Source organism: Protopterus annectens, chromosome 7.part0 (assembly GCF_019279795.1).
Source record: "Protopterus annectens isolate FY-2018-M chromosome 7.part0, PAN1.0, whole genome shotgun sequence".
NCBI classification, from domain to species: domain Eukaryota; kingdom Metazoa; phylum Chordata; order Ceratodontiformes; family Protopteridae; genus Protopterus; species Protopterus annectens.
Window position 1 is genome coordinate 515,521,234 of NC_056739.1, and position 15,022 is coordinate 515,536,255.

At 37.1% G+C, this 15,022-nt stretch overlaps 1 protein-coding gene across 1 annotated transcript in view; it reads left to right on the forward strand.

Annotated features, from left to right (window-relative positions):
- The first annotated feature begins 5,801 nt into the window (after positions 1–5,801).
- The window catches only part of LOC122806582 (venom prothrombin activator vestarin-D1-like), a 112,223-nt gene continuing 103,002 nt past the window's right edge, over positions 5,802–15,022 (forward strand). Inside the window, exon 1 of the mRNA XM_044077125.1 lies at positions 5,802–6,016. Coding sequence (XP_043933060.1) covers positions 5,944–6,016 — 73 coding nt within the window. The 5' untranslated portion in view covers positions 5,802–5,943. The remainder of the gene's footprint in view (positions 6,017–15,022) is intronic.

Here is a 15,022-nt window from a genome sequence, read left to right on the forward strand (position 1 = left end):
TTGGAATAGGTTTAGTAAGTACTCAGATTTGGACAATATTTTTTGGACCCCATTAAATTTACCTACAGGAAGGGTAAGAACATCAAAGAAATACTAGAGACTAAAAAGATAAAACCAAGTAGGAGGAAAAAAGGAACATATAGAGATGTGAGAGATGTTCACAGTGCCCACAAATCCTACAAGGAGAAACAGTGGTCTTAATAAAAAGAGGTATAAAACTTAAAACCCACAGATTTGCTAATTGTGACACTATGGGGGTGGTTTACATTGCCATCTGTAACATTTTTGGGGCATTTTATATAGGGAAGACCACTAGAAAATTAAAAAGGCGCATCTATGAACTTCTGAATGACATTAAGAATAAGGATGAGACCAATGCCCTATTTAGACACTATACCACCTGTCCATTAGCAAACTATGGATTTTATTTTATAGAAAAAATAGAAGTGGACCCTCACAGAGGGCCTTGGGAGACAACTATAGAGTTCCGAGAATTGTTTTGGCAATTAAAACTGGAAGCCATCAATGACCCAGATTTAAATGATCATCTCTCTCTCTCTGGCACCAGTTTTAAAACTAAGAGCAGCTAAATTATAAGCTTTGGTGGCCAACAGAGAGGTGAATAGGATGTGCTACAGCACATCAACAGGCCACATTTGTCTTCTACCATTTACTACATACTACTTGTTACGTTTTAACAATTCACTATTCAATGTATTTTATTACACATGTTTAACATGTTTAACCAAATACTGGCATAACAAGTAATTATAAATACATTATAAGATTTTTTTGTGTGTTTATTATTTATATTTATTTTTATATTTATTTTTATTTTTTCCATGTATTTCCATGGCATGTCTTTCTAATTATAAAAGACTAGGATCTTGAATTGATTTTAAAGTAATTTTAATATTAAATGAAATATATAATTGATTTAATTATTGAAATAAAATGTTTATTTGATGATTCATTTAGGGGGAGGGGTATTTAAGAAGACTGCTCACTTTGTTTCATTCATCTGATGAAGTCTTTGGGATTAAGATGAAAACGCTATATGCATTTTGTTGTGTTAAGTTGAATAAAGAGAGCACCCTTCGGACTTTATTGTGTGGCCATTTTTTGGTATCAGACAAGTGTGCAACTGTGTTTTTCTTTGGGTCGAAGTACTGTTAGGAACACTTCTCTGTTGTTGTTCATTAATTATACCTTTCTTATCTTTTTTAGCTATCTGTATTCCTCTGTTAACCAAAAACAAACCAGTCCTGGCTAATACACTGCACAGACTGCATAGGAACAATTACTGTCCAGCAACTATCATCCAAGCCAGATGTCTATCCTTGAAAGAATCAAGAGTGTGCAGTCAAACTAGATATGTATGTGTAATGCAGTAAAGTTAACATAAGCTAAAACTTACAGTTTGTAGAATCAGACTATAGGGACACCTGAGTATCAAAGTAGACTGACCTGAAGTAGGTAGCTGTATTAGTACATATTCTGAATGTGAGGATGTGGCTCCAAAGATCGCCCAGCAACACCTGCACCACTAGTATTTACTACAGCTCATAATAATGGACAGTCAGTTAACAGGTTTTTGTGTAGTCCATAATAACTGCCAATACATAGCTTGTCATCTCCCCACCCAGTTGTTCTACAATTAGCATCTCTGGCTCATTTACTTAAAATACTGATACCCAGCTTGTACTTTTAGAAGTTACACTGCAGTAACTATAATTACTCTTGCCCAGCAACATTTTACAGTACAAACCAATATCTTCAGCAAAATCTATCTTACATTATTATACAAAACTATTCTGACTCAAACCCTACTAGTGTGCTTCCTCAGCATATTAGCACTTTAACAACTACTATACCTTCCAAGTAAATGTGATTGATAGTTTTACAAACCCATATTCCTTAGACCAAGAGTTACCAAGTGTATGAATCACCCTGGCACCCATACTGTACTTGGAAACCATGCTAGATTTTTTCAATTACAGGTATCTTAAATCTAAGTATGCTGCCATAAGAAATCCAATAAAATTAAAGCACAAAGACATTTGGCTACATGCTTTCCTTCATAAAATTTCCACCCAAAAATCAGAGGAGAAATTAACCCAAACCTTTGCCCCACACTACAGCAAAACTCCTAAACTAACAGCACATTATTAAATATACCGTTCCGTTTTCCTCTCCTATCCCCCAGTTCCAGTCTTCTCTTCCTAAATTTCAGTCTTAGAAACATATGCAATAAATTCCAGGACATACATACTTGTATTGCCACATATTTCCTAGGTGTAATCGTGGCTACAGAAACATGTCTGAAAAAATGACATGCAATTACTCCACCTGGTTTCAGTATAATTAAGTTTGACAGGAAAAATAAGCAGGCAGGTGGCATATCCATCCTCTACAAGAATTCCCTAACACAACCATGTATGCACAGGAGATACCACAATTTAATAAAGCATAACTACTTATATAACATCTCAAAATCAATAATAGGAGAATGCTTTGTTAGCAGCCATATATACCCTACAAGGTAAAACCATTACTACTGCAGAGCATATCCGATACTGGATATCACACCATAAATAAATAAATAAACAAATAAATAAATAAATAAATAAATAAAATAAATAAAATAATATCACACCATGTACAGCATGAAACAATGACACTAGGATACAGATTGTGAGTTTATTAATAGCAACACCAAATTTTATTCATTAAACCTGTAATTATACCAGTTCCTAAAGTCCACAAATGTACTGGTAGGCAATCAACCTTAGACTTGACTCTTACTAATAGACCCAACAAAATTAGGCCAAGTACCACCTCCACCATTAAAAAAACCTCCTACATAAGCTAAAACAACACCCTAGCTGCTGACCAACTCCTCTCAGACTACTTAAAGATGGCAGCAGATGCAATTGCTTTTTCAGCCTCTGTATTAATCTATATCTGAAAAAACATGTTCCTTCCACCTGCAAAAAAAAAAATCCATTATACATCTACAGAGTTTAATATTTACAGGCCCATTACAATCCTCTCTAGCTTATTAAAAATACTTGAAAAACATATTCATGCTCAGCAACTACATCACTTAAATTCAAATAATCTGCTTTTGAAAGCACAGCATGGTTTCAGACCCCAGAACAGCACAATTACCACCCTCCTTCACTTCACCAGTACTGTAAACCAGCATCGAGACAATGATAACCTAATGTCAACTGTGTTCCTAGACTTATCCAGAGCTTTCAACACTGTATCACACCAACATTGCTGAACTCTCTTCTAAAAGTATCTGTTCGATCCTCCCTTAAGTGGTTGCTTAGTTATCTATCTGGAAGGCAACAAGCAGTCAAATGGCAAAAGGACCTCTCTTCCAGTTACCATAGGTTTCCCTCAGGGCTCTGTATTAGGACCCTTTTTTTTAATATTTTTATAAACAAGCTTCACACTGCCATAAACCAATATTGTACAATATGCAGATGATTCGGCTTTAATATGTAGATCCCTCAATATCTAGACTACAAGAAATCACTCAACATTCTTTCTCTTCATTCAAAACATGATTGAAAAATTCAGTCCTACTCTTTAATCCCAATAAACCAGAACTGATGCTCTTCACCCCAAAACATTGTGTCCATCAAAAACAATCTTTCTTGGTTACATCTGCAAATAATACTAAAACTGAAATAGTACCACAGGCTAAACTACTGGGCATTGTAATAGATGACAGTCTTATATTTGATAAACATATTTTTCAAACAATTAAAAAGACCCACTGAAACTTGGCTCCCTTTACAGGGCAAAACAGTACCTTATAGACCAAGTAAGAAAAACCCTAGCCTTGTCCTATTTGCTTCCAGCCCTCTTATATGCCTCAGCTATCCTTACACACCAATGCTTAACACTAAAATCCAAACTAGCTTCCTGTTAGAACATAGTTGCTAAATTTGCTACCAATACTGCACACCAATCTCACCACTGCCAAGCCTTAAGGCAACTAAGCTAGAGCTTAACAACTGTGTAACACATTCTCAGCTAGTTATGGCATACAAGCTAATATATTTTCCTGAACAATGCCCTTAAAAAAACTATTATTGCCATACTCTCCCACAGGTGACCCCTGTTCTCATGATAAATTTCAACTAAGCACTACTAAAGCAAATAACTCATTGGGAGATTCACTATATTCCTGTTACATCTCCAAACACTGGAATACCATTCCTGCCCAAGTAAAAATGATTAACAAGCTCCTAAGCTGTAAAATCCAGCTCAAACAATACCTTAATCAGCCCTGGTCATACTCATGTTCACCAACAGATTGAGTCCTCTAGTGAAAGCACAACCTTCTTATTGCTTATCACTAACTTTTTGCCCTCCTCTGCTTGAATCATTGCACCCCTAACAATTTCCCCTCCTGCACTTCAATCAATACATGCCTTTTCATCCCCTCCCTTAAACAACACTTCTCATCTTGCTCTTTTTCTTACTGGTCCCATCCACTGCTCTTCCCCTCTCATGCATCTCCTGTATACCTAAGTTATAAACCTTCCAGATACACCAGTTTGGAACAGACAGCCTAAATAGAACCAGTCCTATACTATGCTCTCTCATTTGCTATTGCCACTATCGTCGTATGCACTACTAATATCTTCCCTTCCATCCTACATAACTATGTACATGACTGTGTGTGAACATGATAGGACATATGTATGCATGTCTGTAGGAGCATGATAGTAGCTGCATGTGTGTTTTTGTGCGTGTGGATATAAAAGTTACTATAACAAAGCCAACTTGAGTGTATGTGTGCATGAGTGAGTGCTTGGTTCTGTGAGTGTGTGAGTGTATGAACATGCTTGTTTGCAGCTGCATGAATTTGTGTGCATGCATGGGTGTCTTTATGTGTTTGTCTACCCACGTCAGGAAGTGCCTATGCTACCACAGTCCATGGTTTAGGAGGGGGGGATTAGCACTGTCTGGTCTGACAGCACAGTGTTCTATAGAGAAATGTGGTAATTCGATGTGCTCCTGCATGCAATTTTATGTTGTCTCTGAATTAGATGTTCTCATTGTCTCACTAACTGACATGCCTTAATTAGCAAATTAGTACTGGTGATAAGAGTCTTTCAGAATTGCAGACACTGTCTCACTCTTCAAACCTTAAATCTGCATGTTTACAGTTGCTATGCTTTCACAAAGCATCAGCAATACTATCCTGTTATTAGCAGCATTCTATGTGTCAATTCAGAAGTTATGAACCTTAGAACATCATGTGAAATAAAAATGCTGGGAAGATACTCAGTCAAACTCAATTAAGAACTGCTCAGTTATTTTTTTTTTTGTTTCGGACATGCAAAAAAATGCCAAATCTGGCCTTAAACAGCAGGGGGATATTTACAAAAGATGAAGTAAAAAAAAATCAGAACAAAAAGTGTTCTATTAGGTTGACATGTTAAGAACTACATAAGAGTTCTGGGAAAATATTTAGCTTTATGCCGTGTAACATTTTTTGTTCTGAATGTCAGTTTAGATAAGATGTATTGCACATATCATACTTAGCGCCAGCTCTTAGATTAATGTTTCTTGAGAGGTCAAGGGGCACTTCTCGAGTGGTTAGTCATCTAAAATTCTAAAATAAATTGCTCAATGTGCAAATAGAAAAAAACAAAAATGGAATGCACGTTGATTTGCTCAATGTGCCAATAGAAAGCAGCAAAATGGAATGTATATTACCTCATATAACTGTTAGTCTCTGCCAACTAAATGAATAATAACAGTAGTAAAAGTCAACAACCACTGATGTGTAATTAAAAGTAGTGTCCAGTATTCTAATATAAATGTAGCCAGCACTAAGGAAGGGGTGAGATATATCACAAAGGTGCAAGGGTACACAGTACTGTACTGAATATAACAGAGGCGCTACTTTCTCTCATGGATACTGTGTTGAAGTATATTTCTCTGTTCCTACTGCAACTTCTTTTATGCAGATGCTCAGCAAGCAGTTGTAAGTATTAACATTTCTGTTATTGCATTGCAAGAATTACTTTGAAGTTGAAATTCTGATATTTCAAGTGTCCTTCTATAACAGGAAATCTGACACTGCACTTACTTGAGTAAATAAAACAACTTTCAGGAGTCACATATTGTGTAAAGAGAGCTACACTGAACTTTTTTTTTTTTTGTTTATCTTAGAAAATCTGTGCTGCAAAATTAGTCACTGTGATAACATTCTTAAGGGGGGAAAAAAGTGTTATAGAACTTGAGTTGCACTCATTTGATAACTACGTACCGATGGAACTTTCCAGCAGTGACGCAGTAGTAGTGGTCTGATCACATGACCTGTTCAGAATCATTGTTTATGCAAGCAGAGACTGGATGACTCAAACCTAGGCATGGAGAATGAGACTTATAAGCAGTCTATACCTTTACATCTGTGCTGTAATGAACTTACAGTGGCAGTGTCGCAGTTTAGTGAAAGTGTTTGAGCCCATGAGCCATAAAAAGCTTCTTCCTCTAATCTCCCTTATGCTTAACTTTTTGATACTGACAAAATCACATAAGGAAGCAGTGTTATTTAGTCATGCGTTGAAAAAATGTATTTTGCTTAAAGGTCCTCCTAATTAGAATGAGAAGTATGTTTTGTCTTATCTGTTTAATATGAACTTAAAAGAAAGCAAGTTAATATATAATAGAAAATATAACAGAAAATATAAGCTGATGCACAGCTTTAAGCTGAAAATAGAAAATGTGCCCAAAATAAAAAACAAGTAAGGCCTGTTTTGTGAAGGATAAGCTATAACATTTCAGTTTCTGATCTCTGGTTTGGAGGAGCTGGTGTGATTTACAAGATAAAATATTATAGCACATATCAGTAGATATTCTTCAAAGTGGTTCACTTTGTAAAACACACTGGGAAATAAGACAGTGTGATTTGACACTGTCCCACCATCAGTACTCTTAAATTATGGAAACCTGAATGTACTTAAAAATATTATATAGTGTGGTAGCATGGAAAATAACATTCTGCACGCTTTATGGAGCTGCACATCCAATACCAAAGTAAAGGAAAACACTTGAGTAAGATGAATGTTGTTATAATGGTCAAGAAACTGGAGCAGTATCCCAACGCAGTAGCAGCCAAACTGCATATCCACCTGCATTTACTTTTGTTGCTGTCAGGCAACATCAGAAAACACAACCATATCATCTGTTTAGAATATCTTTACATGGAAGTTTGTTCACAGGTTTTCAAACATTAAAAAGCATCTGCTATGAATAGTCATTGTCTTGTCCAATCAACACATGATCAGTCATTGCTGAATGGTCTAAAAATATGGAAAGTTGTAACTAAAAGCACTGACACTTTCAGGGAAGTAAAATGCATACTTTTTTTTTCTCCAGCAGGCGTGCCCCCCACCAATGTGAGTGGAAACCCCACGGTCTAAAAATATTAAGTGGGTAGCTAGATAAATAGATAGATAGATAGATAGATAGATAGATAGATAGATAGATAGATAGATAGATAGAAGGATACCAACTCTGACATCGCTCACAGCTGGAGAAAAGAGAGAAGAGCAGACAAAACATAGCACTTTTCTTCTCATTACCCTTGTTTCTTTTTTAAACCCTTTATTAAATTATCACTTAAGACAGAGGCAAGCATACACAAGCTTCATGTTGATTAACACAAACTGTTGTCCTTCCACTTATGTCAGTCTGAGCACTGCTCATCTTAAACAAACTGTTAGGTATCCATCCAAAAAAAATGTCTAAAATGCATGTTGGAAATTTAACTTACATGAGGCCAACAACAACATTAACAGCTGTCTGAGAACATGTTTTCTATGCCTGCCTGTTCACTGTAACTTTTTTGGGACGAAGCTGAGCATTTTTCAAATACTGAGAAGCACATAACGTAAAACATAGGAAAATATCTGTATATAATGCCCCATACTTTGACAGAAAAGTAAATCTTTTTTTCATTAGGGTATTGTAAATACAGAAAGGTTTCCAAACAAACACCAGAAAATCAAATTCTTAAATGTACCCACATAAAAAAAAAAAAAAAAAAAAAAACAGGCTGAAATAAGTTATAGTATTATTTTAAAGAAATAAACACTTCATAGTGAACTGGTCCCAGGTCCCTTAATGAGGAAACTTGCAAGAGAAGTACTTTGGTCACAGAGTACAATTTAATCAATACATACTTAATGGGTGCATGTCAACTTCCTGTAAAGCAATATACTGAAACTCATAATACTGAATGTGCAATATTGAGAGGTCAAAATATTGAAATCAAAATGCCTACTCCTCTCCATGTGTAGAGAACCAGACTTGCCCCCCACCCCAAGGGCCCCATGATGACACTCATTTCCGAGTTTCAGTAAGAGGGGAGTGGTATTATTATAGCAATAACCCACGCCTGGGTGTGGGTAATGCTAAATTTACCCACGGTTGGCGTGGTTTGGTCCTGAGGGCGAAGCCCGAGGGACCAAACAAAGCCAACCGTGGGTAAAGTTAGCATTACCCACACCCAGAAGTGGGTTATTGCTATTATACCATGACATTATTTAAGAAAAGAAACTATTACTTTTCTTAAATAATGGCATAGTATAATGCCTGTTTACTGCCCTTCCGCAGATGCCTGGCATCCGCGGCAGTTCTAATGTACTGCGCGCCTGCGCAATGCATCAGAGCTGTGGGCAAAAGCAACGGAGAAAGCAAGATCTCCGTTGCTTTTTTTTTAGTGTTTCGCTATGTTAAATGAGTTTAACATAGCGAGACAGTTTTAAAATAAGCAACGGAGATGTCCGTTGCTTATTTTAAAACTGTCTCGCTATGTTAAACTCATTTAACATAGCGAAACACTAAAAAAAAGCAACGGAGATCTTGCTTTCTCCGTCTTTAAACACTGTTCGCTATGTTAAATGGGTTTAACATAGCGAGACAGCTTTAAAATAAGCAACGGCTCCGTTGCTTATTTTAAAGCTGTCTCGCTATGTTAAACCCATTTAACATAGCGAGACAGTGTTTTAAAAAAACGAGTTATACTAATGGAAAAAAGTCTGGGCAACCGGACCTTTTTCCATTAGTATAACTCGATTTACAACGGGCACGCTGGCCAATCAGCGTGCACGTTTTGGGGGGGTCATGGTATAATATAGCAATAACCCATGCCTGGGTGTGGGTAATGTGGGATTTACCCACGGTTGGCGTGGTTTCCCGAGGGACCAAACAAAGACAACCGTGGGTAAATCCCGCATTACCCACACCCAGAAGTGGGTTATTGCTATTATACTATGACATTATTTAAGAAAAGAAATAATTACTTTTCTTAAATAATGGCATTGTATAATGCCTCTTTGCTGCCCTTCCACAGCTGTCTGGTATCCGCAGCAGTTCTGATGTACTGCGCATGCCTACACAGTACATCAGAGCTGTGGCCAAAAGCAATGGAGAAAGCAAGATCTCCGTTGCTTTTTACTGTTTCACTATGTTAAATGGGTTTAACATAGCGAGACAGCTTTAAAATAAGCAATGAGATGTCCATTGCTTATTTTAAAGCTGTTTCGCTATGTTAAACCCATTTAACATAGCGAGACAGGTTTAAAAAAAAAGCAATGGAGAAAGCAAGATCTCCGTTGCTTTTTATACACTGTGTCACTATGTTAAAGGAGTTTAACATAGCGAGACAGCTTTAAAAAAAGCAACGGAGATCTCCGTTGATTTTTTTAAACCTGTGTCTCTATGTTAAACTCTTTTAACATAACGAGACAGTGTTTTAAAAGAGACTTAAACTAATGGAAAAAGTTCGGGCGACCGGACCTTTTTCCATTAGTATAAGTCGATTTACAACGTGCACGCTGGCCAATCAGCGTGCACGTTTTGGAATATTAATGGGGGGTCATGGTATAATTGTGAATTGGCTATGGAAAGGCAGAATGTACATATTGTTCTTAGAGGGTATTTTCAGTTCAACATTGTAAAGTTTTACCATTTTCACATTTCCGGATTTTGCATTGATTGTTCAGTAAGTTGCTATTTAGCTAACAGTAATTTAATGTTATATGTTATTAGTTATTCTGGGTGTCCAATATTATGTCTGTCCCTAATTCATATTGTTTTATAAATTCATTTCTTTTGTATATAGTTGTACTGATGTAAAATGTACACCAGTTTCTAATCATAAGTCACAGCATAGCTTCATGTGATTCACTGGCTTCCCTTTCAGAAATGGCTCTCTGCCTTACAACTGTTGGTGGCTGGGATAGGCTGTAGATGCTCCATTACTTTATGTAGGCTAAAACTGGCTAATGGAGAATGAATTTGTGTGAATGATCATAACTACATAAGCATTGTTATGATCACTCAGTTGTATTTTGAGGTGAAAGTGCTACTAGATATGAACACTAATATATATTCAGGGACTTGTGCACAAGTATTCAATGAAGGCAGGGCTATGCATTCCATTCAGTGACAGCACTGACAGCACAAGTTCATATGCTCACAGATTGTGCCTAGGCATGCAGTCCAGGCTACCATTGCGGTGCATGCCTAGGTACAATCTCTGAGCATATGAACCTCTGCCCTCAGTGCTGTCACTGAGGACATAGGTTCATATGCTCACAGATTGTACCAAGACATGCCGTCCAGACTTCCATTATGGTGCCAAGCCTGGTTTCCAAATTTCCACAAAGGACTGTCTGGTTAAGTGACTTGCTCTGTATCACACAGGATGCAAATGAAGGCAGAGGAAATCAAACCCAGTACTACATGAAGTAGCTTGTTAATAGCACTTACCCTTAATTTTCAATACGGATATCTAACAAAACAGCACTTGCACTGGTTAGGAATCAAATCTGGATTAGCAGCTCAAAGGAGGAGTTATTAAATACTGTACCACCAATGCAAAACTGATTCTGCTACTGTGCCACCAATGAGATAAAATTCAGTTTACACATTGCATAGGCAAGCAACAGCAATAACGTTATTTACAAATAGTAAAATTGTATTGTGTAGTCCGTAATGAGCTATAATTTAAAATATATGAATCCCACCCAAGGGATTCTGTTGCATTAAAATGAATGCCAGATTACCTAATAACATTTGACAGGAAGCAAACTACTGGAAGGTGTTTGACTAAAACTGTTTATCACAGTGAGAACTGTCCCTGAATCCTTCATCTCCCCAACTAAAATATGCACACTTTGAGCTTATAATTTGGTTTTCCACCAAGGTTGTGTCATCTTAAAATAAGAATATAGTAGTAAGGGACATACCAACATTGTCCTCATATGGGAGTGCAGTGGGCCTATTGACCTGCAAAAATATGTATGAATAAAGCTATTTTTGTATTATGATGGACTTACAAGTGGATAATTATCAGTCATCGTTTTATGTCATATTAGTTATTTTGGCTTTTGGCAGACTTGAGTAAACCCATTCAGTGATATTGTTTGCTACAGATGAAGATGCTTAAAGGAAACTTCTTAATATTATTGTCATGCAAATATAAATACATTTCTTACAAATATAAATATACTATCATGCATCAGGTTGGTGGTTATTATTCAGAATGTACAGTTCCTTCCCAAAATCATGTTGCATAGGTTGGTTACTCTAATTAACTGTTCCTAGATTTATACAGTAGTCCTAGACTCCTGTAGAGGAGTGTTTGTGCTGTCTAGGGAGTCCACAAAACTGTATTAATAGATAAGCCACATAATGTTATGGTTTGTAGATTTAAGCTAGAATTGCAAAAGTGTTTGGCCATTGGGTGACATGCTATACTGAGCAGTTACCCTATGTCTGATTTCATAAACAAGGGCTAAGGATCATCACAGAAGAATGTAACATTACATTCTTTGACCAATAAGAGCACTCCTGCCACTACCAAATATGTTCATACGTCCATAGGTGTGTACTAGGCTAATGACCACAACAGCCTCTTTAAGCCTAGCCAGGCATCCCAGATCTCTGACAAGATTTGGTACCCTGGATTTATTTATATATTTAGTTATTTATTTCCAGTTTGATGACCGAAGAAGTCCACCGGGCCAAGCAGCACCCATTTTCAGTCGAGGCCCAGGGAGAAAAGCTCCAAAATCAGTTAACAAAATATAACATAAGTGCAGTATGAAATATACAGTATACAAAAGCATAAATATACAATTTAAAAAATACAAACACAAAATCAGGGAGTATACATTTAAAAAACACAAAAGTAAAAAAATAGATAAAGTCAAATGTAATACAGAGAATATAATTAAAAGTACAAGTGATAAAGTGTTTATACAAGTTTAGTGTTTTCTCTAACAACAATGTTAGTGATCAGAGGTGATAGTAGTTGAGACTGAAGGGAGGTTTGAATGAGACGACAATGTAATTTAGGTGGGAAGGCAGCAGAAACAGTCCCAGTCTGAGGTAAATAAGAATGGAGAACAGATTTGAAATTAGAGTGGTTGTGAGTACAGCAGAGGGAGGGGGGAACAGAATGCCATAGTTTAAAGAGTGTGATATAAGTAATTGGCCAGGATGGTGTAAGGGTTTATAGATTTTAAGGAGGTTTTGGTTTTCAGATCTAAGAGTATGACAGGGGAGGTAAGGGGTTAGGATAGATGAAAGAGAGAGGCAGATGGAGGGTTGGAATATGAGTTTGTGAGCAGTGGAGAGTTGTATGAATTTCAGGTAATTAAGAAGCTGAAACCAGTTTAGGGAGTGGAGGGAATGGCAGTGATGGGTGGAGTATTTGGACCCTGTAGCAAATTTACAGACTTTGTTATAGCAGGCTTCCAGTTTATTTTTAGGCTAAGCTGGAGATGAGTAAGTAGAGGGGCACCATACATAAGAGAGGGGAGCAGGTAGGAGGAGGCTAGAGTTCATCTGGTAGAAGCGGTTAGATAGAAATTATGTCTAAACAGCAGACCTAGTTTTTGGTGTATTTTTTTTTTATATTATTTTGGATGTGGATATTGAATTTTAGGAGGAGTTTTTTTATGCTGCTGGTGTGGATAGGTTTAAGACTGAAAGGTGGAGTGTTAGAGGGAAAAGCAGTGGATGGGGGACTATGAGAGGGAGAGAAGATGGGAAAGTTTGCAGTTAGTTTGGCTATGCAGTCAACAAAAAAGGTGTTGAAATTAGATGCAGTTTTATGGTCTGGGGAGTTTGGGTTAAGGCATGGATTTTCTTTTCTACCAGGATTTAGAAGGGAGGAAATGCAATTCCAGAACTTTTTGGGGTTAGAATTATGTTATGGATAAGTGTAAGCAGGGGCTTGGGAGGTGAAATATTTACAATTAGGGGCCTGGGAGATGAAACAATGTTGACAACCCCCTAAAAAACTGATAACTGCAGCAGAGACCTGGCCATATATGTGGAAAATGATCTCTTCTTTGACAATCCTGTATCAAGTACAGTTAGACAATTCTTTTACTTAGCATAGCTAATGACTAAAGGAATATTCCCCAGGCACACTTAAGTTATAGTGCCCTTCTACTCTGAGGTAATTATTCTCACAGTCAGATGTAATGCTACATTTTGCATATACCTATCCATGCAGACAGTTTAGACAGATACAGAGCAGGTTTTCTTAACCAAAAAATCACAGATCTGAGTTCCCTAAACTACAAAGAACATTTTAAAGCTCTTTCACTCTGTTCTGTCTCTTAGACTTCTACATGGCAATCTTTGTCTTGTCTCCAGGGTGCTAAATGACCTTGAACTGCTTTACCTTCTGCATGTTTGAAAAACTGCGCTAACTACACATCCGTGCTCCCAGGATATAAATTTATACAGCAATATAAATAGGACCTTCTGGCAAGGCAGATACATCTCCCAAAATAAACCCCATCTGCGAAATAAACTCTTTCTCTACATCAAACAATGAAAATCCTTGCCTCTCTTTAACTGTATGTTAAATAATTGAATGGGTAACCATAAATTCAGCCTGGGCCGAGCCTCACACTCCCTTATAGACAGAGGTAGTAAGTAAGCAGCAATTGCTGAGTAAGAAATGAACTTGCGGCTGATTGCCTGGTATGAACTTATCAACATATGGAACTATGAATGTAACTGAGTAGTTGTATTTGTGTAAAGAAACTGTCACTGCAGAGAGACCATCATGATAAAATGTCAGTAGGGATTAGCAGCTATCACAAAGGAATATAGTTCATGCAGCACAGATCAGTGAGCCAACAATTGTATTTTTAAAGTACACAACTCATCACCACTCTGCTGAGAACATAGGAATGTCTTAAGACATGTAATCAACATTGTGAAACAAATGCATCATTGCAGATATTGTGGTTGCATGGACAGCAATTGTTGGGAACACATTTGAAGCACCAAGATGTTTTGGGAGGAGAGCAAGCAAGAAAACTTAACCACAGTATGGTGTGAGATGCTAAACAACAAAAAGAAATAAATGAAGATTAAACGACTCTTTTCCACAGACAACATTTATTCCCCTGACACCTTGGCAAAAGAAGCCTTCCAAGGAAGATAAAACTACCACAAACACATACACAATACATACAAACATAATATGATATCAAAATAAGTTAATTAAGAAAACTCTTGCAATTGCAATTCTGATGTATCCCATTAGATGCCAATGTATTAAATTTAAGTACAAAACTATTCCCCTTATAGTGTAGTTTCTTTTTATTCGATGCATCACATATCTTATGCATAGATATTTGTTCCAAAATGGTAACTTTTAAATTCATTAACTTATGAAACTCATTAACATGGATGAGCTCTCTGATCTTGTAGCCCATTAAGGTATGACCCTAGCCCTGAGTAGCATTCTGCCATCACCCAGAATGATGCCGCAGTACAAGGACAAAATGATTGACTTCAACAATTGGCTAAGCTTCTGGTGTCATTCTAAAGGGATCCAGTATCTGTCTGCCTGGGATGACATGGTCGACAATCCATAATTCTCTGCCAGAGATGGCCTGCACCTGTCACCCCTGGGATTCCGGATACTGGCTAAGGTTCTTGTCACCAT